At 42.4% G+C, this 26542-nt stretch overlaps 1 protein-coding gene across 1 annotated transcript; it reads left to right on the plus strand.

Annotated features, from left to right (window-relative positions):
* Positions 1 to 1025: 1025 nt before the first annotated feature.
* Positions 1026 to 22343, plus strand: RHEBL1 (RHEB like 1). Its single transcript, XM_068265192.1, has 8 exons — positions 1026 to 1233; positions 4675 to 4746; positions 7584 to 7651; positions 7737 to 7819; positions 8038 to 8094; positions 9126 to 9173; positions 16559 to 16643; positions 21211 to 22343. The coding sequence occupies exons 1-8, from the start codon at positions 1182 to 1184 to the stop codon at positions 21433 to 21435; spliced, it is 690 nt and encodes a 229-aa protein (XP_068121293.1). The 5' UTR covers positions 1026 to 1181; the 3' UTR covers positions 21436 to 22343.
* Positions 22344 to 26542: the final 4199 nt, after the last annotated feature.

The following is a 26542-nucleotide window of genomic DNA, read 5'->3' on the forward strand; positions in this document are numbered from 1 at the left end:
AAGGGACCAGCTCCTGCAACCGTGGGAAAGGGAGGGGGCTAGAGCTGTGAGGGGGCCCTTCCCTTCTTCCAATAAAGGGGCCCACCCCTCAAATCAGGTGTTTTTGTGGGTACACTTGTTATGGGTGTGAAGATCATGATGGCTACACTTTTATGACCCTTGAATGAAGGGCCTCCACTTTGTGAGGGTCACCAAGAGGTAGGTAGGCAAGTGATAGGGTGTGACCATTGGGTGCCCTAGGAAAGTTTTGCTGGGGGGTGCTATGATTTGTAGTTATGCCTCTGACTGCATGCTTAAGAAAACAGGTAGCATTGACCAGTAGATTCTGAAGGGGTTTGCCTCATAGTGACTGGTTTATGAAATGTTTTGCTTGGCCTTTATATACATTTTTAGCAGGTGCTGGTCATTTCACTGGCACTGACAAGCATACATGTCTCATTGTCTACTATAGTGGCCATATCACCAAGACTCCTTGAGCAGGATTTTTTTGCAAATCAAACCAGTGCAGTCCTTCCCACGGGAACAGGTCTCATTGAGACAATAGAATTTATATTGCCCTAGCAATTATCTAACTCTAGCGCCTCTAAACCATATACCATTAGTAAAATATATACCAAAAGATCATTTAGATCACAGTCATTGAGATAGTTTCCCAGATAACATTTAGCCAGAATCCCTTTGTACAGCGGTACCTGCTTGCCTTTACTATTTATTTATCTATCAGGCCGCTAGTCCTAATCCCATCACTGAATTTGGCCACGCGGAGCCAGCATTACACAATGGCACGGGCGGCGCTGGTGGTCACGTACGGCCCTCGTGGACAGACACATGGCTTTGTTGCCATCCAGCCTATTAATAGGCCCCGCCCAATCACAAAGCTGCTGACCAATCACAGCGCTCTCCCACCAGAACCCAAACAATGAATAAACTTGCCGAAGCCTTTCATCCCGCCGCGCACTGGCTACCTGCTGCCCCTCCGGCCAATCAGCGCCGAGCGTGGGTTTTAGGGAGCGCCTGATTGGCCAGCAGAGCGCCGGAGGCGGTCAGGCCCGATAGCAGTAGGTTATTTGACCCGCAGAGCAGACAATCAGGCTAGAATAGTTACCGCTGAGTGTGGTCTGGTAGTGGTGTTTCCTCTCCCTCGCCGCCCAGAGTGTGGATTTCGCTGCACCGCCATCAGCATGCCTCTCATCAAGAGCCGCAAGGTCGTGATGCTCGGATACCCGACTGTCGGTAAGTCGCATATCGATGCGGACGCGCGATCTCTGTAACTGAATATTAATATTGCAGCGTTGCTCATGTGCTGGTATCGATTAATGGTGTCTCGTTATTTGTATAGTCACATCGATGGATTTTTTTTTAAGTGCTCAATGTAGTACATACTCAGTTTCTACATAGTCTGAGTGTAGTTTTTAAATTAATTTACAATACAGCTGCATTCCGAGACTGCAACAATTGTATCCATTTATTATTTGAAACCAGGTGGCCACAGATGATACACTAAAATTATACAATTTTATGGAAATCAGATCGAATTGGTTGTACAAATAAAAGGCGTTGTTTTAGAGATCTGATTGAAATTCCTGTTTATTTTGATAAGTCAAATTTTTTTTAAATTAAATTCAAATAGTGTATGGTAGATTTGCTTAGTGTATCCCCCTCCCCAATTTCTTTAAAAAAAATTGTCGGGGGAGGGGTGTATGAGTGAACACACATGTGTATGTGTTACTTAGGTCAGGTTTTTTTTTTTAAATGTTACTATCAGTCTTTAAATGTTACAATTGTCTTTGCTTTGAAATGTTCAAAAATGGTATGTTGTGTAGCCACCTAGTCTCTCTTGGCAATTGTGCCACTTCCTCCCCAGTCCATAGTGAGAGGTATGTGGCAATATAGCAGCTCTCTGGGCCATTCGCTGGCCAGTGGCCATGGCCATTAGATGGGCTGAGCAATGGCCGCCCTGTGTGTGGGGGGTGAGTGAGAAAGTGATGAGCTGGTGTTTGCTGGAGGAGTTTCCTGTGAGATAAGTGGGCTGATTGTGTATTGGAGTGATTGATTAGGCGTGTTGTACAGGAAGTGCTGCCTAGTGATGACTTGCTGTGCTGTCAGGGGCGGGCACTCTCTGTCCCGGTGGGGGAGGGCAGTGGATTGACTGCTCTAGCCATTGTATTGGGGGGAGGGGATCTTGCTGAACATGCTAAGAAGTGGCCAGTTTGTGTTTTCATTAACTGCTATGGGTATGCATAAAGTAACTAATATTAAGCCAATAGTTTGTCTATAAAGCATGAGAAAAATGTAGTGGTCCCCAATGTAGCCTCTTGCCTTTGAAGCATAAACTAGTGATAAAAAGGTATATTTCACATTGAAACCTATTGATTAAAGGAAATGGAACTATTTGACACTACCTAATTTTGGAGGTGGATATGCCAGCCCTACATGGGAAAGGGTGCTGCTTCCATTTAAACTCTTAAAGGGTTGGCTTTTTATAAGCACCTGAGAGCAGCTGTTTCCCACAGTAACCTCCCGAGACCATGGACCTTGTCAGGAGGCATCTTTCTTCCTGTGCTTATGGGTCAGACCAATTGAGACTGGTTTTGTGTAAGATATCTAGTCTGTAGCTGCAGTAAATGATGGTCATGCCAATAAATGAGCAGATATATCTTGGATGGTGGTGCATATCCCAGCCATAAAGTGCCTAAACTGCAGCCATTTCCATCTGCTCATCGCTGCTTAACACTAAGACCCAGCCTTGGCAAATGCTGTTGCCCACCTCATTTGCGTCCTTATGATGGAATTGCAGAGAGGGTTAATATTAAAGAAATCGTGTGTGTGTGATCATTACCAGTAGACTCTGCAGCTAAACCACTGACTTCCCAGTGTGTTTTTTTTGCCAGTTAATGACTTATCCAGCAATTATTGCAGATTTCCTTGTTTTAAGAAGGCAAATACACCAAGCTTTGGTTATGTTAGTAGGAGGGCTTTTTGGTCCCTTTTATCCCCCTATACATTCCTAGTAGTTTGGGCCACCCTGAGCTGCTTGGTTACTCTGTTATCCAGCAATGAGATGGCCACTCAGAAGTCTTGTTTACGTGTATTAGCCCACCCACTATGGCTAACTCAAAAGATCAGAGGGGCACCTTTCTGGCTACCATCAAAATGGCAGCTAGATGAGGCATATAAATCATTCTTCTAAAGGTGCAAATCTGTCCCAGATCAATGCCCCAGCACAGCCACCTGAGCGTAATTTTCTTTGAATTTTCTGCTGAAGTTGATCAAGGTGGCAACCTTAAAGGGATCTGAGCACCCGTTTGTGATGTCTATTGAATGAACTTTTGCAGGTCATCCTTACGGTGCCCACACATGGTACAGTAAAAACGTTCAATTTTCCTATTTATTTTACTAAAACAATCGGATCTAATGAGTCAAAAGTGTGTGTGTGTGTGTGTGTGTCTCTGTGTGTCCCTGTATGTTACCCTGTATGGGCACCTTAAAAGGGTGCCCATACACCCTTTGGTATGGGCACCATATTACTTATTGGTGAGTAATATGCAGGCTGACATATTTCCTTTTCTACAATACCAGTTGTCTGGCAGTCCTCCTGTTCCTGTCTCTAATACTTTTAGCCATTTTTAGCCATAGACCCTGAACAAGCATGCAGCAGATCAGGTGTTTCTGACATCCTCAGATCTAACAATATTAGCTTCATGCTGGTAGTGTTCAGACACTACTTCAGCCAAACAGATGCACAGGGCTGCCAGGTAACTGGTATTGTTTAAAAGGAAATTAATATGGCAGCCTCCATACCATTCTCACTCCAGTTGTCTTAAAGGGAAGGTCCGAGGGGGGGATCCACTTACGTCTGGCTTCCTCCAGCCCCTGGCAACCGACCTGTGCCTTGGCCGCAGCTCCATTGGCTCCTGGTCCCCTCCAGTGCAGAGGCTGACCTTGCCAGGTCAGAATCTTCCTGTGTTTCGCTGTGGCTCACTGAGTCGCACTAACGTCATCTGGGTTGTTCTGCACAGAACTACTGCGCAGTACAGTTGGATGATGACAGGGCAACTCTGAGAGCGGCGGTCAGTCTTGTGCCAGTGGGGATCCCGGACCACCAGAAGGAGCTGCGGCGTGGGCACAGGACAGCTGGCAGGGACTGGAGGAAGCCCCAGGTAAGTAGATTTTCATTCTTGCAGTCCTCGGATGTGTTCTTTAAGTTTCTTCTTCAGGCATCATGCAGAACTAGATGGTCTGGTCCTGATCCAGTTCTATATAAGGCCTGAAGAAGAAACTTGATGTTTGGAAAGCTTGTATAGTTAGTCATTTAAAAATATTACCTGAATCAATGTTTGTCGGAATGTCTGGTCCACAACTAACACCGGACCATACTTCACATGAATTAACTAGGTATTATTTATCATGCCTTGCACCGATAAAGGTTAAAGATGAAGGTTAAATGTAGTCCTTAACTGCCTACCTGTGGTTTAGGATGTGTTTGCATGGTTTAGGATTTGCATTTTTCTCACTGAAATGCTTGACTTGCATTGCTGCTTGTCCACCTCAGGTAGGGTGGGTGTGATCTCCTTTATTGGGTGTGGTCACTAGTGCTGTATTTTGGGCTCAGGTTTCAAACTTTTCTTGAACAGTGTTTACATGTAATTTACCAATCTACTTTCTCATCAACAGGTAAATCTTCACTGGCTCAACAGTTTATGCTCAAAGAGTTTCCTAAAGTATATGTGCCAACCATCGAACAAAGTAAGTGCTAAAGAATTATATTCCCTGAGGGTAGGAACACACTAGGCAGAAACGTTAGCATTGTGGAAAATGCACAGAAGTCAAGTCAATGGGCCACATGAAAAAAATGCATTTTTGCGTTCTGCAATGTGCGTCTTTAACCACTTTACCCCGCCCGTACGAATTTCTCCGTCCCTTTTTCCATCCTTTAACCCCCAGGGACGGAGAAATCCGTACTTTCCGCGCTCCTGCCGATGCTCCCGCTCGTAAACGCACTGCTCGCCCGGAGATCAATGAACGGGAAAATCTATTCCCGTTCGTTGATCTAAGCCCTGCAATGATCCGCTGCTCTCCGATGAGCAGCGCGATCATTGTGGAAAAAATACTTACCCAGCCTCCTAGTACTTCCTCCAAGAGTCCGGAAGGATGCTTGGAGGTCGCATTAAACAAAAAGTTACTGTGGCCATCTTGTGGCCAAATAGTAAAACTACACCCTAAACATTTTTCACATACAAATAAATTACCTTTACACAAAAAATTAACTCATTACCTCCCACACTCCCAAATTTATTTATTTTTTGTAATCAAAAAATGTACAATAAAAAAAATACATAAATAGTTACCTTAGGGACTGAACTTTTTTAAATATTTGTCAGGAGGGTACAACACTGTTACTTTATAAACTATAGGCTTGTAATTAGGGATGGACGCAAAACTGAAAAAATGCACCTTTATTTCCAAATAAAATATTGGCACCAAACATTGTGATAGGGACACAATTTAAACGGTTTTATAACCGGGACAAAAGGGCAAATACATTTCATGGGTTTTAATTACAGTAGCATGCATTATTTAAAAACTATAATGGTCAAAAACTGAATGATTTTTTTTTTCCTATTTTACCATTAAAACACATTTAGAATAAAATAATTCTTGGCATAATGTCCCACCTAAAGAAAGCCTAATTGGTGGTGGAAAAAACAAGATATAGTTTGTTTAATTGTGATAAGTAATGATAAAGTTATAGACGAATGGAAGGAGCGCTGAAAGGTGAAAATTGCTCTGGTGGTCAGGGGGTAAAACCCCTCAGTGGTGAAGTGGTTAAAAACACAGGACTTGCTGTATATTTTTCCAAAATGAATCTAAAATGCACATAATGAAAGTCAATAGTGATGCAGAGGTTTTGTGTTTTAGTGCATTTAAAAAAAATAATTTGTATTTCTGTTGACTTCCTAGTGATTTGCATAAAAGGCATGCAAAATGCATATGCCATTTATATATGTGAACCATAAATACATGAAAATGTGGGGAAACCGAAAAAGCACTAAACGCACAAACGTATATGCAGCAAAACTCTACCTTTCCCGCACTGCCTAATGTGTTCCCAGCCTTTACATTTTATTTTTTCCTTTGCACTTTTCAACTCCCTCCCCCCAATCTTGTAAGGTAGCTTTAAAGGGAACCAGAGGTGAGGGATATAAAGGCTGCCATATTTAGTTCCTTCTACACAATACCAGTTGCCTGGCAGTCCTTCTAATCCTGTCTCTAAAGCCCCATCTACACCATACAATTTTTTTTTTTTATTTTTTTTTTTTGTTCGACTCCTGAATTCAATCCGACCTGTCCGAACTCGATTCGCCATTGTTTGCCACTGATCGGACATGTCGGATTGAATCGAATCGCATAAATTGTATGATGTAAATGGGGCTTTATACTTCTGCCAGAAGATCAAGAAGGCTGCCAGGCAACTGGCATTGTTTTTACAAGGGGAAAAAAAAAATTGGCAGCCTCACTAGCCTTCTCACCTCACCTCAGCTTCACTTTAACCATTGCAACACTTGATGCCAAGCTTTATTCCAGTTTGCTTTTTATTCCCTAAAAAGTGTTTGTGTGGTACCCATAGGTATGGAGAGGATGGATTGTCAATGATATGCAAAAAGTTCAAAGTTGCAGGGTTATGCAAATTTCTAGAGCAAATTCAGCTTAAAAATAGACCAATCAAATCATGCCAAGGAGGACTTTGATAGGTCCATTTTTCAAACTGCATAATTTGCATTTAAAATATGCATAGTCAAAGGGGATAAATGGAATTATGAGCTTGGCATTATTAAAAATGTATTTCCAAAGTGTGTATGTATATAAAGTTCTAACTGGGGGATGGTGAATGAGACTCTGATAATTGATGCAGCATTATTGTATGCAAATATATGCAGTTTAAAAATAAACCAATCAAATCCTGCTGATGTAAAATTTGATCGGTCCATTTTCAAACTGTATAAATTTGCATATTTTGGCATCAACTCAAAATTATTTGCATCTTATTGACCATTATTTGCATTCTATTGACCATCCCTGCTTCGAACGCTTGGTACACACAATGCTATTTCCCATCAGATGGAGTTTCTTGTATGTCTGCTCCTAATTGCAATTATCAGTACTGCACACTATTTAATCCCGTTCTTAATTGGTAGCAGATCGGACATGCTGGAAATTATTGATCTGATGGAAAATTACATTGTGTACCAGCCCTTAACAAAACCAGATTTAATTTTCTGGTTACAACCTATATAGAAATTGCCCTATATAATTAAAAGGGCTGTTGAGTCTGTGCAATTTTGGGTACCTGGAGTCGGTGGATTCATAAACAGGAGAAGAGATGAATTTTGTACAGGCTCCACAGCCCTGACAATTTAACCAATGAAACGTAGCTGTTCGTTCCCTTTCATGAAAATTGTGGCCTTCTAAACAGTAATTTATAAATGTTAAATTTGTAATTTGTTCCAAAATGAACATCTTGGCAAACTAAAGATGAAAAATCTAATAAATATCATGTCAATTAAACACTGTCCACTTTCCAGGTTGGAACACGAAGATTACTGTGGATGGAGAAGAATTTGAACTAAATGTGGTAGACACAGCAGGAGTGGTAAGTGTTGAGCATTTGGTTTACTGTAATGTTCCCGGTTGTAGTTGACTGTTAATTTTTTTTTTTTTTTTTTTTCTCCCTTCAGAATCAGTACACCTTGCTTCCCAGTATCCATTTTGTTAACATTCATGGATTCATTGTCGTATACTCAGTGTCGTGCGTACAGAGGTAAGATTACTCTTGCAGCGAACTGTTTGGAATTTTTGTGTATTGGAGTGCCACCTAGTGATATTACTGTAGAACTGTATTTAATTCTTGCCTCATTTTAATACAGCCTTTTTTGGGTTGGGTACTTTCTGATCCTTAATTTAGTTGCCTAGTAACATGCCTCTTTACTCCTAAAGAAGCAATACATTACTTTTATGTTTTTTTTTTCTCATTTACAGCTTCATCATTGCGAGCTTACTGCGTAGTGTACTCATTGACAGAATTGGGATTGGCCCGTAAGTATTCATGTTTTAGCTAGTTAGTTTTGGACTAGAAATAAAGACCATAGAAAGGAGTAATTTGACAGGCATCTGACAGAAATCTATCTGATGGTTGAATCTGTTACAAATCTATAAGTGTATAGGTACCTTTTTAGTTTAACAATGAGCAGAGAACGAATAAAGTCTGTTCTCAGCTCAAGTGGGAACTCTGTCTAAAGGTGGCCAAACACCATACAATTATATTATTTTGATTTGATTAAAGCATTCCGATTGGCAGTTTTGATCAGAATCTTTGAGGTCCCACACGCATATTTTTGAGTGCCACAATTTCAGAATAAAAGATTGTTACGCGGGAAAAATTGGTTGGTTACATAAATCGAGAGAAATATACACTGAAGTTGCATACAATTTTTTTTTTTCTTTTTCTGAAATGAATACAATCTCACAATCCATCATATACCATTCTTGATAAAAATTGTTCTGAATTTTCCAACATGTCCAATTTCAAAATTCAAAAAAGCTTGTATATTGTTGTAAAATTGGATCTTTTAAGGGCGCGTTCACACCTAGGGTTTTTTCTTTGCGGGGGGGGGGGGGGGGGGCATACCTTGGTGGCCATTCCTTGGGGGTTTTTTTTCTCCCCTTGAACGGTGTCCCAGACCTCCCCTCCATTTTGCAGCTGTGTTCCTCATTCAGAGCTTCCTGTTAAACACATTTGGGATGAGGCACATGTTCTGTCCACTCTGAGCTTTTAAAGGAAAACTGTAACGAGGGCTATAGAGGCTGCCATATTTATTTCCTTATAAGCAATACCAGTTGCCTGGCTGTCGTGCTGATCATCTGACTCAATACGTTTAGCCATAGACCATGAACAAGCATGCAGCAGATCAGGTGTTTCTGACATGATTAGCTGCATGCTTGTTTGTGGTGTTATTCAGACACTACTGCTGCAATCTTATCTATTGAAAGTGGTTGAAATTGCATGGTATATTGTCTCCTCACTTTTGATTTTCAGAAAAATTTATACTTTTTGTCTTTGTTTTCAGGACCCCTGTTCTTATTGTGGGGAATAAGAGCGATGTCCCAAAAGAGAGGTAAATGTGTATTTTTGTTTATTTCCCATACCTTAAGGGCATATTCACAATGGGACGTTGCGTTTTTAATGCGATGTTAAAGTTACGTGTCAAGAGGTAACGCACTGTATGCAACGCAACACTTTCAACGCAATAACGTCACCCTGTGAACGGCCCATAGGATTACCATTGCAGTGCAGTAAGCTGCGTTAGACTTTATAACGCAGCTCCGCAACATGACATTGTGAATGCGAATTAACCACCCTGGCATTCTATTAAATGCGCCAAGGTGGCTGCAGGGCTGGTTCAAGTAACAAAATTAGCCTGGGGCCCCCCAACAGACCCCCCCCTCAACAAAAAAGCGCCATTAGAGGCCCTCTGTTGCAGCCAAATTTCCCTCCTGGGCCCCTGAGCAGGCTGCTGACCCTCCCCCAATCACCTCCCAACTTAACAGACTCTGCAGAGTCCCTGGGGAGCAACAGTTAAGATGGGGGAGGGACACCTTGGGGGGCCCTGGGGCAATTGCCTTTTTTTTTTTTTTTTCCTATGGCCCTGGGTGGCTGCTCAGCACTTTTTATTTTTTTATTTTATCATGTAGCTAGCCTAGCACTAGCTACATGATAGCCGCTGTGCAGCGGCATCCCCACACCCCTTCCGATTACGCGGTGGGTAGCCGTGCGGCGGCGATCGGTACAAAGTGCTAGCTGCGTGTTTGAAAAACAAATTGTGAAAATCGGCCCACTAGGGCCTGAGAAATCCAGTGCGGCGGTCATGGATGGGATGAGCTCGTCCATACCGCTAAGCTGGTTAAAGACCATCTGTGTTGTATAGGGACCTACCTGATAGATTTAATGCCTTGTTTGCATACATTTTCATTTGAAATGGGCAGCTTTTAAATGAAATGGTTCAAATTGTTTTGCCAACGCCTAGCCTTAAAGCACACCTGGGTGGGGGCTTACCTGGGGCTCCCACCAGCCAGCCCCCCATAGTTTTTATGACTTAAACTATATTTTTTTTTCCAGTAACCTCCAGGACAGGTCCACCCTGAGACGACATAGGCTCCTCCCAGGAACAGGAAACGTCCACGTAGAGTACTCTATAAATTTTAAACTGACACCCACAACTCCAGTTGACGTTTCCTGTTCCAGGAAAGCAAGGGTGCTCTATGCCGCTCGCCGGTCCTTCAGATCAGGTGTGTCTGGGACTAGGTTGGCGGTGTATCAGGGGGACCTGCCTGGAGGTGGTTTTGGATCCCTAGAGAGAAGATGGAGGTACCTGTCTTCGGCGCTCCTATGGCTACCCGAGTTGAGGTGGATCTAAGAGGAGCAAGCGGCGTCCGTGATTCACTAGAAGGCAGAGGCCGTTGGCGCGCTGGAGTGGTGTGAGGGCTGTCCCTGAGCTTCCGGAGGGTTGGCTGGATTTGCCCTCAATGGCGGCTTCCGTATAGGAACTTCCGCCCTTACATGACGTCACTTCCGGTCGGCGCGGTGAAGAGACGTCGGAACTCTGCAGGGCTCGGCAGTTTGTTTGTTGAGCGGAGCAGGATGGACGCTAAGCAGGAGCCAGGAAAGGTGAGTAGACGGGCTGGAGGCTTGGAGACCTTAATGGTATGAGCCACGCCGCGTCTATGCTGAGGTCTGTTTTTACCAAGACATGTTTATATGCAAACCCTGTCTATGCCTGCTTGGGGAATGTAATTTTACTGAATTTTAGATGAATTTTACAGGCTGTTAGGCCACGGGTGGCCTCTATATAGTTGTGCGAAGCTGATTTTGTATTGTTGCTATGTATAGTCAAATATGACACAACATATTACATTATGTGAATGGCTTAGAGGCGGGCTGTATGATTCTTAGGCTATTCTGTTAATGCATACTAGTCTCCTTTTGAATCTGCCTCTCCCTTTTGGTTTTGGAAACCTATCTTTTGTATCACAATGCTGTAACACAAGTCACCTGGGTGATTCTTCCCCATTATTGATACAGGATGGTGACTGTGTATTATTTTATATGTCATTATAGGGCGGAGAATCTGCTGATCCTTCAAGACCAAGGAGGCGGTGCCCGCTCTGTGATACAAAACTTGCCCATACATATACTAAACAGTTTTGTCAGGCCTGCTTTATGAAATTAATTCAGGAACAGTCAGGAGGGTTGAAGGAGGAAATCATGTCTGCAGTTAAACAGGAGATGGCAGAGACAATAAAATCAATAAGGGAAGCCTTTACGGCAGCAGTTGCTCCGCCTGCCGATGCAATGGAGGCTGGGACTAGTACAGCTACACCTTTAACCCCTGATCCTAAGGCTGTTACCACACAGCCTGAACAACCTGATAAACACAAGAGTAAGGCCTCATCTAAGAGACGTATTATTTCGTCCTCAGAAGAAGAGGGTATAGATGAAGAGGATGAGGATAACGATGGGTCAGATGCATCTTCCGTAAAAAGTATGGATAGTATGTCAGATCCTAAGAAAGTTTCTAGATTTAGATTCCCGGCGGATGACACAGAGCAACTTATTTTAGCGATCAATAAGACTCTTAACATTGAGCCAGAGAAGACAAAAGACATATCAGTACATGATAGGCTATACCAGGGAATGGAACCAGCGGAACCACTAACCTTTCCCATTCATATTTCTACTAAAAATACAATTATGAGTCAGTGGAAGTATCCGGACAAGAAACTATTTATGTCTAAAGGATTTATTAAGAGATTTCCGTTTAAAGAAGATGATGTTAAGATGTGGAATCGTTGTCCCAAGCTTGATGCGGCTTTTTCGCAGGTTAACAAACAGAACGAATTAGCATTTGAAGATCTGGGATATCTCAAAGATCCACAAGATAAGAAAGTAGAGTTTGCTCTGAAAAAAGCCTGGTCCTCAGCTGGTGCAAATTTTCGGCCGGCAGCAGCTACTACATGTGTAGCAAGAGTATTGGCATTATGGGTGAAAAAAGTGGAAGAGAATGTTCAGAAAGGAGCTTCTAAAGAAGACATACTAGAGTCGTTAGATGTGGTGTCTAGGGCTACTGACTATATTACAGATGCGGCAGCAGAGAATATAAGAATAAATGCGAGAACAACAGCTTTAATTAATACTGCCAGGCGCAATTTATGGATCAAAAATTGGGAGGGCAGTCAGACTTCGAAAGCAAGAGTATGCAATATACCGTTCGATGGTGAGTTATTATTTGGAGCACAACTAGATGAGATATTGGAGAGAACTTCTAACAAGAAGAAGAGTTTTCCAGTTAAGAAGAAATTTGTGCAGAATAAGAGATTCTTCAGGAGAAATAGGCAGGAGAATAAAGAAAGGCCTCAACAAAGGAAGCCTTGGGCAATTAACAAAGAGGGGGCAAAAAAGAACTTTCTTTTTCGAAGCTCAGACGTTCAAGAAAGGAAGTGACGCCAGAGAAAAAGTTGGGGGTCGTCTAATGAGATTTTATTCCCAGTGGACAAAAGTCAGCAGAAACGATTTCATCCTCAATCTCATAAATACAGGATACAGGATTCAATTTCAGTCATTGCCAGGAAACAGATTCATCACTACTCCTCTTCCCAGGGACAAAGAAAGAAAAGAGGCCCTGGGAAAGATCATAAACGATATGGTGGAGGAAAAAGTGGTGGTCCCTGTTCCGCGCAATCAGATACAAAGGGGTTTTTACTCGACGATCTTTATGGTAAAAAAGCCGACGGGCAAGTTCAGACTAATTCTGAACCTCAAGCCTCTAAACCCCTTTGTATCTTATCAAAGATTCAGGATGGAATCAATATTCTCTGTGAGAAACTTACTAACCCCCAACTGCGTAATGACGAACATAGACTTGAGAGATGCTTACTGGCACATCCCAATAAGAGAGTCATCCCAGAGGTTCCTCAGATTTGCGGTAAAGGGAAGGAAGTTGATTCAACATTTCCAGTTCAATGCTCTACCTTTCGGAATATCATCAGCCCCACGCATCTTCTCGAAGGTAATGGGGGAAGTGATAAAGTATTTCCACACAGAAGGAATCCTGGTAATTCCTTATCTGGACGACTTACTGATAGTAGCAGATTCATACCAGCAAGCAGAAAGGAACACAGCGAGAGTGTTGGAACAATTACAGGCTCTGGGATGGATAATCAATTGGGAAAAATCGATTCTTCAACCAACATCAAGAATACAATTTCTGGGAGTTCTGATAGATTCAGGGACACAAAGACTTTATCTGACAACAGAAAAGATAACAAAGGTAAGAAGAATCATAAAGGAGTGCAACAAGGATCCAGACTTGTCAATAAGGGAAATCATGAAGGTGCTGGGCTTCTTAACCTCGACATCTCCAGCAATTCAGTGGGCCCTGATGCACACAAGACATCTACAGTTTTGGATGATGCAAAACTGGAACAAAAAACAGGAGGATCTGGAAAGGCAGATAAGATGTCCAACAGAAGTGCTGAGATCGCTGGACTGGTGGCTATCAGAGAAAATTCTGACGGAAGGAAGATTATGGAATGTTCCAGCCAAGAAGTACATCACCACAGATGCAAGTCTAATTGGATGGGGAGCCCATCTGGAAGGAACAGTGATGCAGGGACTGTGGTCCAAGTGGATAAGAAACCAGTCTTCAAATTACAGAGAATTAAGAGCAATAAAAGAGTCACTAGTACAGGGTCTGCAGATATTAAAGGGCCAACATGTTCAAGTCAGGACAGACAACACGACCGCTGTGGCTTATATAAATCGACAGGGAGGAACAAGATCAAAAAAGCTCTTGGATCTGGCGATGGAAGTATTGATACTCGCAGAGGAGAATTTCCTGTCATTGTCAGCAATTCATCTAAAAGGATCTCTAAACAACATGGCAGATTTCCTAAGCAGACACAGCCTGTCGAACTCGGAAATGGAAATATCACACAGAGTATTCAAAAGTCTAGTAAAAATGTGGGGACGTCCCCAGATAGACATGTTCGCAAACAAGTCAAACACAAAATGCAGGAGGTTCTATTCGTTGAATCCCAGAGAGGGAGCGGAAGCGGTGGATGCACTCAGTCAGAACTGGACATTCGAGAGGGGATATGCGTTTCCACCGATTCAGCTTATTCCGCGGGTGTTACAGAAACTGATGCAGACAAGGGTAACAGTCATTATGGTAACACCGGATTGGCCAGGAAGAAGTTGGTATCCGATGATTCTAAAAATGAGGTTGGAGGGTCCATTGAGAATCTCTCACAGGGATACACTATCCAGCAAATCAGGAAGAAATCTAGACTGTATACCAAATCTAAACCTGTCTGCCTGGCTTCTGAGAGGTCTCCGTTAAGAAAGAGAGGGGTTTCAGAAAGAGTCATAAGTACACTATTAGATTGTAGAAAAAAGGTGACGCGGAAAATATACTTAAAATATTGGAAAACCTTCAATATGTGGAAAGAACAGTCGGGATTTTCAGGAGATATAATACCTACGGTATTAGAATTTCTACAAGATGGTGTGGAAAAGAATATTTCTTTAAGTACTTTAAAGGTACAAGTAGCGGCAATATCTACTTTTCCGGATATAAGGTTAGCAGGGGACCCCCTTATAATCCAGTTCTTCAGATCCATTGAGAGAAAGAAGCCCATAGTGAATAGAAAAGTTCCCAGCTGGGACTTATCTTTAGTACTAAAGGTATTGAAAGAGGAACCTTTTGAGCCATTATCGGAGATTCCTTTAAGACTTCTTACAATGAAGACTATCTTTCTAATCGCCATTACTTCAGCGAGGAGAGTAAGTGAGCTGGAAGCGTTAGGTTGTGATGAGCCGTTCTGTATAATATTTAATGATAGGGTAGTATTAAAGACATGTGAGGAATTTCTTCCCAAAGTAACGACAACATTTCACAGATCACAGGAAATTGTGTTACCTTCATTTAATTCAGAACCAGCATTGGATGTCAGGAGATGTCTTATTTCATACATGGAAAGAGTAGCAGAGTTTAGAGAATCAAGAGCTCTATTCATAAATACCTCAGGGGCTACAAAGGGGAAGAAAATGTCGAAGAGAACCATAGCCAAATGGATAAAGTTGGTTATAGAGGAAGCTTATAAGTTAGCAGGAACCTCACTAACAGGTACAGTTAGGGCCCACTCTACTAGGGCAGCTGCCACATCATGGGCTTACAGAGCGGGTGCAACGCCAGAAGAGATTTGCAGAGCGGCTACGTGGACAAGTCTCGGCACCTTCTCAAGACACTACAGGGTGAATCTGATGTCTGCAAGACAACAATCATTCGGAAGGAAAGTTCTGCAGGCAGTAAGCCCACCCTAAAATTGGTAAGATTCTTGCTTATCTTCTCAGGGTGGACCTGTCCTGGAGGTTACTGGAAAAACCATTGTTAGTTACCTGGTAACTTCCTTTTTAGTAACCTCCAGGACAGGTCCGTAACCCACCCGTTTATAGAGGTATAGAGATGTGTGTGTGTATATATATATATATATATATATACGTATGCCTTATGGATTGTTAGATGGATGGGGACACCTGCTATGAGTAACAGTTCTTGTGGTTGACTGGAGTTGTGGGTGTCAGTTTAAAATTTATAGAGTACTCTACGTGGACGTTTCCTGTTCCTGGGAGGAGCCTATGTCGTCTCAGGGTGGACCTGTCCTGGAGGTTACTAAAAAGGAAGTTACCAGGTAACTAACAATGGTTTTTCTCCCCCCACCCCCTCCCCCACCCCACTCCAGGTGTTTGTGTTTTTTTTTTTTTGTTTTGTTTTGTTTTTTATATTTAGTTGACTAGCTGAAGATGTGGCTTTGCTCTGGCATATATTAGGTGGATGGTGGTCCAGCCACTTTTTGTAACCATGACAGTCGGTGACAAACTTTGAACTTTGCGGTCCTTTTTTTTTCTCCTCAGTTTGCCCGCAATTAGCCCCTCCTGTCCAGAACCAACTGCGCATGCAGCTCCTGCTGCGTTCATGTTGCTGGGAGCATTCAGCACAGGCATAGAACGATCCCGGGGACGGTAGTGAGAGGGAGCGCTCCTGGGCTGTGCCTGTGCTGACTGGAGGAGTTTCCAGGGCTAGTTGCACACTAACAGAAAGGCAGAAGAGTGCATGGGAGCTATCAGGTTGGGAGTTGGTCATCTCAAGTGCACTTTAACCTTTGACACCAGGTGACCAACTGTGCTGAGTTTGAGGACTCTGGCTTTATTACTGTGAGAACATATCTTCCTAGGTAGTACTCTGTGAAAAGCCTTTTTAATGTGTTCAGTATATCAAATATAAGGTGTAAAGTGAAAAACCTTAATCCAAAAGAAGTAAAACAGTCCAGGACTATATAAATGGGTGTGTTTCAGATTAAATTTGTGTAGTACCACGGCTCAACAAATGGCAATCGCTGCATGATTTTGTAGGAATTCAATTTCCATTTCCCCCCCCCCCTCTAGCCGTAAAGTACCGACAATTGAAGGCGAGAAGCTGGCTGAAGCGTGGGGAGCTGCATTCATAGAGGTTACTGCCACAGACCCAGAGGTAAGGGGATGTCTGGACCAGTTATATAATGTACAGCCATGCCTCCGTATTCTAGAGGGCTAAAGGCTCATACACACATCAGACTATAGTCTTTGGAAAATGAAAGATCACAGACCAATCTTACCACCCTTCATGTAGTATGAGACCCATACTCTACACAGTCTTTTCTATGGAGCTGAACTCCACATCAGAAAAAAATCTTTGCAAGATGCTGCACACACAGATGCTGTACAGACACAAAAATCAGTATCTGCAAAAGATCTGTTCCTGCCAAAAATCAATTCCTGCAAATTGCAATGAAAGTCTGAGATCTGCAGATCATCATACACACATGATTTAACTGACATTCATCTGCAGATCAAGCAGTCATCTGCAGATCTGAAAATCCATCCTGGTGTATCTGATCTGCAGATGAATGTCAGTTAAATCATGTATGTATGATGATCTGCAGATCTCATAGACTTTCATTGCAATTTGCAATAATGGATTTTTGGCAGGAACAGATCTTTTGCAGATACTGATCTTTTGTGTATGTACAGCATCTGTGTGTGCAGCATCTTGAAAAGATTTTTTTTTTTTCTGATGTGTTCAGCTCCATAGAAAAGACTGTGTAGAGTATGGCTCTCATACTACATGAAGGGTGGTAAGATTGGTCTGTGATCTTTCATTTTCCAAAGACTATAGTCTGAGTGTGTATGAGCCTTAAGAGCCCATTTACTTAGGTGTTATGAACGGACCAGGTAAAATCTGAGAAAACCAGCAAGTTTTGGACTAGTCCATCTCCTCATGGGGGATTCTTAGGGTTTTAGTTGCTTTCAAAAGCATTTCCTGAATGGCAGTTGCTAAAGCTAACTGGCAAAATAGCACTTGCACACTATTTTGCCAGTTATGATATAATAAATTGTATGTGTAATACAGCTAAGAAATGGAACGTTAATAGCAGATATGAGCCTGATGTGGTTACCAGTACAGGAAGAGTTGAGAAACTTCAGGAGTTCGCTATACAAAAGAACTTCTCTGAGCTCCACGAACCTTTGGGTTGGCTACAGTGCTGTTTTCTGAAGCACTTATCTCAACCTGTCCCTCACTGTTTCTTGTTTAAGGCTTTACTGCCAGGAAGTTCAGAGGGTCATAAGCGCTGCCCTGTTTCATTATGTAAAATAGTGTAATTTGTAAACTGAAAATATTAATGAATGATGCAGTTATAAAAAAGGTAACTGAAAATAAAATGACTTTTTTTTTTTTTTTTTAATCCCCCTTCTTTGCTACTAATATTCTATTATCCATACTACATAAAAAATTAAATATATCATAAAGTGTGTGTCAGTGTTACATGAATTAGGGCTTTCAAGAAAACCTGTAACGAAAAACCTCCCCTGGGGGGTTACTCGCCTCGGGTGGGGGGAAGCATCTGGATCCTATTGTGGCTTCCCTGTCCTCAGTCCCATGGCGGTGGCGCTAAAGCTCCCCGGACAGCGGGGATGTAAATATTTACCTTCCCGTCTACAGTGCAGGCGCAGTATCTGCTCTCTGCTCGGAGATGGGAGGAAATAGCCGATCGCTGTCGTACCGCTCTACTGCGCTGGCACAAGTCGCCTGCGCAGTAGAGTGGTCCCGACGGAGATCGGCTATTTTCGCCCATCTCCGTGCGGAGAGCCGCAACAGCACCCCCGCTGGAGCCAGGAAAGGTAAATCTGCGCTTGTCGAAGGAAGATTCTGGGCCACTTCGGGAGAGCCAGAGCTGCACTGCCTGCAGCTACAGGGTAGGGGAAGCCTCATTGGGACCCTGAGGCTTCCCCCTCCCAAGGTGAGTACCTCCCAGGGAAACATTTTTTTTTTTGTTTTTTGTTTGTTTTTTTTTGTTACAGGTTCTCTTTAACCACTTTACCCCCACGCGTACGCATTTCTCCGTCCCTTATTCCATCCTTTCACCACCAGGGACGGAGAAATGCGTACTTTCCGCGCTCCCGCTCTAGTGCGCACTCCCGCTCGTAAACACGCCGCCGGCCGCTCGCTTGGAGATCAATGAACGGGAAAATCCATTCCCGTTCGTTGATCTAAGCCCCGCAATGATCTGCTGCTTCTCCGATAAGCAGCGCGATCATTGTGGGAAAAAAAACAAACTTTCCCAGCCTCCTAGTACTTCCTGCAAGCGTCTGGAAGGAGCTTGCAGGTCGCATTAAACAAAGTTACTGTTGCCATCTTGTGGCCAAATAGTAAAACTACACCCTAAAGCATTTTTCACAAAGTTTTACACAAAAAATTAACTCCTTACCTCCCACACTCCCCAATTTTATTTTGTTTTTTGTAATAAAAAAAAAAATTACAATTTAAAAAAAAAAAATGCATAGTTTTACCTTAGGGACTGAACGTTTTAAATATTTATGTCAAGAGGGTGTAACACTGTTACTTTATAAACTATGGGCTTGTAATTAGGGATGGGTGCGAAACTGAAAAAAAATGCACCTTTATTTCCAATTAAAATATTGGCACCAAACATTATGATAGGGACATAATTTAAACTGTTTTATAACCGGGACAAAAGGGCAAATTTCATGGGTTTTAATTACAGTGGCATGCATTATTTAAAAACTATAAAGGCCAAAACTGCATTTTTTTTTTCCCCCACATTTTTTTTCCTATTTTCCCATTAAAACACATTTAGAATAAAATAATTTTTGGCACAATGTCCCACCTAAAGAAAGCCTAATTGGTGGCAAAAAAAACAAGATATAGTTCATTTCATTGCGATAAGTAATAATAAAGTTATAGACGGAGTGCTGAAAGCTGAAAATTGCTCAGGTCAAGGGGTAAAACCCCTCAGTTGTAAAGTGGTTAAAGAGACAATCATTTTTTAAAAAATTTATTACTACGCAGGCTGCTTCATCATCATCATAATCCAATCTTATTCATGTGGCATTAAGAGGTCTTTAAACCCCCCCCCCCCCCCCCCCCCCCCAAAAAAAAAAAAAAATCCTGTGTCAAAATTCCACGACTTTCCAGGTCGTGGGTTTTGCTGCCTGGGGGAGGCAGCTTTGTGCTGTAGCTCTGCCACCAGACCAATCAATCTCAGCCCCACCCAGGTGAAAAGACAGAGGGGTAGGGAGAAGCAGAGATTGACTGAGGGAGAGCTACAGTGCAAAGCTCTGCCTCTACCCAGAAGAATGGCATTTTGCCAGGGAGATTTCAGCAGGGGGGGGGATTAAAGAGAACCCGAGGTGGGAATTACTAATACTATTGGGGCACAGAGGCTGGTTGCGCACACTAAGACCAGCCTCTGTTGCCCCATCGTATGCCTCCATGTCCCCCCTGCTCGCCGCTATATACCCCGCAGTGCTGGCGACACGCAGCGTGTCGCCAGCACAATGTTAACCTTAGCGCTGTCTGTCAGCGCCGCTCCCCCGCCTCCTCCGCATCGGCGCACCCGCCTGTGTCCCTTCCCTCCCGCTGATAGGAGGGAAGTGACGCGGGCGGGTAGCAGCGATGCGGGGGAGCGGCGCTGATTGACAGCGTTTAGGTAAACCTTGTGCTGGCGACGCGCTGCGTGTTGCCAGCACTGCGGGGTCTATAGCGGCGAGCAGGGGGGACATGGAGGCATACGATGGGGCAACAGAGGCTGGTCTTAGTGTGCGCAACCAGCCTCTGTGCCCCAATAGTATTAGTAATTCCCACCTCGGGTTCTCTTTAAGACCTTGTTCTGCTGAGGCAAATGTTTAGATTAGAATGCTGAAGCGGCCTGCTGAATGAATAACCGGTATTTTTAAATCTCTTCAGACTCATTTATTTAAATCTGCCTTTAACAAAAAATGGGGGATTAGGGTTAGTTTCCATTAATTAGTATATGGCTATATGAATATATTTATCTTGGACTTTGAGTGTAATTTGCCTTCTTAAAACAGATGGTATTTGCAATAATTCAGCTTTCAGTGAGCAATGGTGTTCTCCCGAGATGCATCACTCATGAATATGTAAATGTATCTGTCTCAGAAGCCAGGCTCTCCTGCAGAACCACTGGTGTATAGTGAGCCTATAGCTAATACATTTTAGAGCCACATAAAAATCCAACATGGTGACAGCCTGTTTCAGACTTTGGTCCTCATCAGTGTACAGCATGGATTGATGGGACTATGGAATAGGGCTTAGACCAGTACTACAGATGAACCAGATGCAATGGTACCGTTGTAGGCTGACAAGGGTGAACGGCCTCTATATCTAAAATAGGTGCTGTTCACTGTCAGATTTGCAATGAGCAGTGCAAATCTGCTAAAGTGGGAGCACAGCCTAAATACTGAATTATTGCTAACGCCTTCTGTTTTAGATGGCACATTATACTGTTTTTTAGTAAGAGGGTGTTTTTGTCCTTCAGCCCACTATACTTTCCTAGTTCTGGGTCATCCATGAGCCATCTGGATATTCTATAGACTTTGATAATGTAACCGAGGGAAGAAAACCCAAAACTTATTTTGTGACTTTTTTTTAATTATTATTTTTTATTTTTATTTTTTTTTTTTAATTCTCCCCCGGTGGTTTTGTATGAACTAACTCCTGAATTATTTGTCTGTTACAGCAAAGCAAAGAGATTTTTGTTAGAATGATTCAAGAAATTGACCGCGTGGATAAAGCCCAGTGCCAGGGCACCAGCAGCCGACCCAATACCAGCAAAGCAAGCAAACCCAGTACCAGCAAACCAAGCACTTCCAGATCCAGTGCTGCCAGTAGCAGCAGTAGTAGTAGTAGCAGTAGCAGCAGTAGTAGTCCTAAAAGCTTTATAAGCAGGTGTTTGTTCATGTGAGAAGTTCCGCAATCTGCACAGCCTAAGGTTCCAGAACAAGAGCAATGATTGGCTGAGTCATTTGTGGGAACCCATGCAATAATCAATGCAATCCCCCTGGAGGAGGTGGAACCCATCCCTTGGTGTATTCTGCATCTCCAGCTCCCTCTACCTCTACTTTCATAAGCTTGCTATACCTGCCGTGTACAGTACTGTAGACCTGTGCTGTGATCACTTTATACATTGCTACAGACTGTTAGATTTCCTATCGTTGGCCGGTATGGTGTTTTTTTTTACTTGGCAGTTTGCACAAAGAAGCAGCAGTACTACATTGTTGCACATATATTTTTCGTCTTTGAATTGCTTAATCTGTTACACAATCTATTTATGTTTTGTAAGATAGCGTTTAGAAAAATGTGAAATAAGCTGTGTTTTTATATATATTTTTCCACGCAAGATTTTCAGGATTATCCTGACGTTGTAAAAGGGGGAAGCTGGTCCCCTAGATGCCGGCGGTGATTGTATGAACCCTGGAAATGCTGCAGGTTCTCCCTTTAGTCTAGTGACTAGAGCGTGACCTATCTTGTTTACACTTGGATCTGCTCGGTCAGATCTCTCTCTCTGATGCTGCGTATTATTCCGCTGGAATGCTGCATATAGTAATTTATATACATTACAATTGCAATGCCTTGGATAGTACTTGATTTCATGTAAATGTGCCTTTACTGTGGTCTGTAAATAGTTTTTTCTGTGAGACCAACCCATGCAGGGTAACCTAATGTTTCTGGTAGAAATTTTAGGCACATCTCTACAGGTTTGTCTATGTAGGTTGTTTGTCACTGGAAAATTAAATAAAGCTTTTTCTTTTGTTGCAGAAAACTAATGTTTTTGTTAAGATTTTTTTTTTTTTTTTATGTGTATATACATTATGTGCAACTGTTTTTTTTGGGTTCCCATTTCCCTTTTTTTGTACTTTGTAATTATTTTAATAAAATAGTCTTACTGCAATCTTTTTTTTAGTGGGTTTTCTTTTATTTTCCCCCCTCTTCCTGAAGGTAGAGGATATGGGTGGTCAAATCCCAAAATGATGCAGGATAATGCAGATTTATGCAGCTTGAGCAGACCAATCAAATCTTGCCGAAGTGGCTTTGATTTGTCTATCAAGTTAAATAAAGAATTTGAGTAATTGTACACTGTTTGGAATGCTTTGCATCTCGTTGAACATCCCTATTGGAGGAGACATGTTCCATGGTTTATATGTAGCAGACTACTCAGAAGTCCATGTTTTGTACAGGGCCAGTGGTCAACTGCCTGCTACACAAAGATTCTACTGAACACCTTGACGGCTTTTCTTTGGGAAACTTCAATAACTAGAGAACAAAATCTAGCATATCGGAAACTAGAACTCCTACATATTCAGTCTACTCCAGACTTTCTCAACCAGGGTTCCTTGAGTACTCTCCAGAGGTTCCTTGGCATTTTTCCCCATTGTGGGTGTTGGAGGCCGTATGATAGCGCACACTATAATGGGGGTACTGTAAAAAGGAAGAATTAAATTCAGAATAATGAGCACATCCTGTAAAATTCAGGGGTTAATTGAGATCCAAAAATTACTTGCAGGGTTCCTCCAGGGTAAAAAGTTTGAGGCTGGACTACTCTCTGAATATATGGTATGTCTCATCTGCTGGTACAGATATGACTGACGTGAGACTGTGAAGGCTGTTTCTGCACCAGCAGTCTTATGCCAGTTATATTGGGCTACTAACATATAAAGGGGTAGGCCCTGGAATGGTTTTGGCACAGTAAGGCAAGACTCGTATAATTATAAACCCTACCCCCAGGGGCCTGAACGCTTGCACAGGACAGAAGGAAAATTTATAGAAATGCACCCTGTATGTATTTAGAGAGTTTAGCCTGTCTAATCCCCTTTTTATATGTGACTTCTCTTTAGTTAACTGCAATTTGATCTCAGTGGTGCCAGCTCAGTAATCTCTTCTGCTATGGCAGAGGAGCTAACCTTGTAAAAATAGGATGTTAATGTCTACTTCCATGAAAGTAGAATTATTGCAGGATTTGTATCAGCTGTAACAATTTTTTTGTTTCTTTAAAGGTTATTGTGCTGTTATCTTTTTAGAGCAGATAGGAAGTTCTGAGTTCAGGTCTGCTTTAATGGCTTCTGCAACAATGCAGACCGGGTAACCTGGAGGTAGCAGCTGCCATAACTATCCTACAATGCCTACATTGCTATGTCCTTGAATAACAGACATTTAGTCTAGTTGCCCCTCCAGACAGCAGATTTTTTTTTTTTTAATCCATTATTGCTCCAGGAAAAATCAAATATGGCCGCCAGCTCATATCCCTTCTGCTTCCGGGTTTTCTCTTTAAAGTGAAAACCTAGATTGCTAAAATGCAAAACTTAAAGTGTTATCCTGTGTCCAATTTTGTTCAGAGAATATTGGAAGCTGTAGAACAAATCCCATCAAGGAGGAGTAAAGGCTGGTACACAGAATGCAACTTCCCAATCAGAACGATGGCTCACAGTGACAATTTTTTTTTTTTTTATTGATCCCATTATCAATGGAGTAGGGATGATCAGTGAAGTGCAATAACTTTGAGCTGATGCTGGATTATGCAAGTCTGTATGCACATTTAGCCAGCTTGAAAATAGATCAAATTTTACCATTTGGCTGGTTCATTTTCAAGCTGCATACATTTATATTTGCATACCAGATTAGCATAATGCTGCATAAACTTGAAATTTCATTGACCATCCCTAATTGGGAGCAGATTGAATATGTTGGAAATTATCGATTCAACATGTCAGACTTAGGCCACATACACACATCAGACCATAGTCTTTTGAAAATGAAAGATCACAGACCAATTTTACCCCCTTCCATGTAGTATGAGAGCCATACCTTCACAGTCTTTTCTATGGAGCTGAACTCCCCATCAGAAAAAAATCTTTGCAAGATGCTGCACACAAACATGCTGCACACACTCAAAAGATCTGTTCCTGCCAAAAATCCATTCCTGCAAATTGCAATGATAGTCTATGAGATCTGCAGATCATCACACACATGATTTAACTGACATTCATCTGCAGATCAGATCCACCAGGATGGATTTTCAGATCTGTGGATGATTGCTTGATCTGCAGATGAATGTCAGTTAAATCATGTGTATGATGATCTGCAGATATCAGAGACTATCATTGCAATTTGCAGGAATTGATTTTTGGCAGGAACAGATCTTTTGCAGATACTGATCTTTTGTGTCTGTACAGCATCTGTGTGTGCAGCATCTTGCAAAGATTTTTTTCTGATGTTGAGTTCAGCTCCATAGAAAAGACTGTAGAGTATGGCTCTCATACTACATGAAGGCTGGTAAGATTGGTCTGTGATCTTTCATTTTCCAAAGACTATAGTCTGTGTGTGAGCCTTAAGGCCACATACACATGTCAGACCATAGTCTTTTGAAAATGAAAGATCACAGACCAATCGTACCACCCTTCCTGTAGTAGGAGAGCCATACTCTACACAGTCTTTTCTATGGAGCTGAACTCAACATCAGAAAAAAATCTTTGCAAGATGCTGCACATAAAGATGCTGTCCAGACACAAAAGATCAGTATCTGCAAAAGATCCGTTCCTGCAAATTGCATTCATAGTCTGAGATCTGCAGATCATACACGCCTTGTTTAACTGACATTCATCTGCAGATCTGAAAATCCATCAATGGTGGATCTGATCTGCAGATGAATGTCAAACAAGGTGTGTATGAGGATCTGCAGATATCATAGACTATGAATGCATTTTGCAGGAACAGATCTTTTGCAGATACTGATCTTCTGAATGTCTACAGCATCTGTGTGTGCAGCATCTTGCAAAGATTTCTGTCTGATGGAGAGTTCAGCTCCATAGAATAGACTGAAGGTATGGCTCTCCTACTACATGGAAGAGGGTAAGATTGGTCTGATCTTTCATTTTCTAAAGACTATGGTCTGATGTGTGTATGAGCCTTAAGTTGCTTTATGTATCGGGTGTTAGAATTGGCAGGCTATACATTGAAATGAGGGATGCATAATTGCAGACTGAGCTCACAGGCAGAAGTCTGGATTGAAGGATCAGGAGGGAAGGGTTGAGATCACAGGCTGAAATTGGAACTGGGCAATCTGCAGAGCAACATCAGGAAAAACCTGGGCACTTTTCCTTGGAGCAAACACCATAGTGTCCTGTCTCTGATCACACCCTTCACATGGGTCAGGGTCTGAGACTGGCAGTACCTTTTTTTTTTTTTAAATTCAAGTCAACCAAAGTGGTTTGTGTTTGCCATTTCCCTTATCTCCCTATTGGCCATGCTGCCACTGCATGCTAAAGCAGGGTGGAAATTATTTCTCTTCAGATTCCAGCTGTTGGATCCCATCAAGTCAGCTGCAACTCTGTGACCTTGGGTTCAACTGCTGCATTTGATATGCAAATACTTCTGAGTTGATGCAAATATTTGCAACTTCAAAATTAACAAATTAATTTAAACCTTGGTTTAAATTGATTGATTCATTTATAAACTGCATATTTGCATAAAATTGCATAAGCTCACAGTATTTGCATCTCTTTGATAATCCCTAGCCATCATCCATGCTTACTTGGCGTTCCATTTTCCTCCTAATATTAAGGCTGGGGTCACGGTGGTCAGTTTCATAATGCACTTGACAGACTTTAAAGGAAGCATTCTAGCAGATTAAAAAAAAACTCTACTCACCCGGGGCTTCCTCCAGTCCGTGGCAGCCACTATGTCCCTCGCAGCCGCAGCAGCTCCGGTGTCCTGGGATCCACTCTGTTTCAGAAGCTGACCTCGCCAGGTCGGCCTCTACTCTGCTGTCAATCACGCTCCCAGACCACATGAGCGTGATTGATAGTGGCGCTTATGCAGGGGCAGTAGAGGCTGACCTGGTGAGGTCTGTTCCTGAAACGGGATCCCGGGACACTGGAACTGCATTGAGGGACATAGTGGCTGCCAGGGCTGGAGGAAGCTCTGTTTAACACAAAGCCAGCAGGCAGTGAGTTAGAGTAATGATCAGTTACAAGGCAGTGACCCATAGAATTGTATGGGCAGTGAGTTGACATGCT

The sequence above is a fragment of the Hyperolius riggenbachi genome, chromosome 2 (assembly GCF_040937935.1).
Source record: "Hyperolius riggenbachi isolate aHypRig1 chromosome 2, aHypRig1.pri, whole genome shotgun sequence".
NCBI lineage: Eukaryota > Metazoa > Chordata > Amphibia > Anura > Hyperoliidae > Hyperolius > Hyperolius riggenbachi.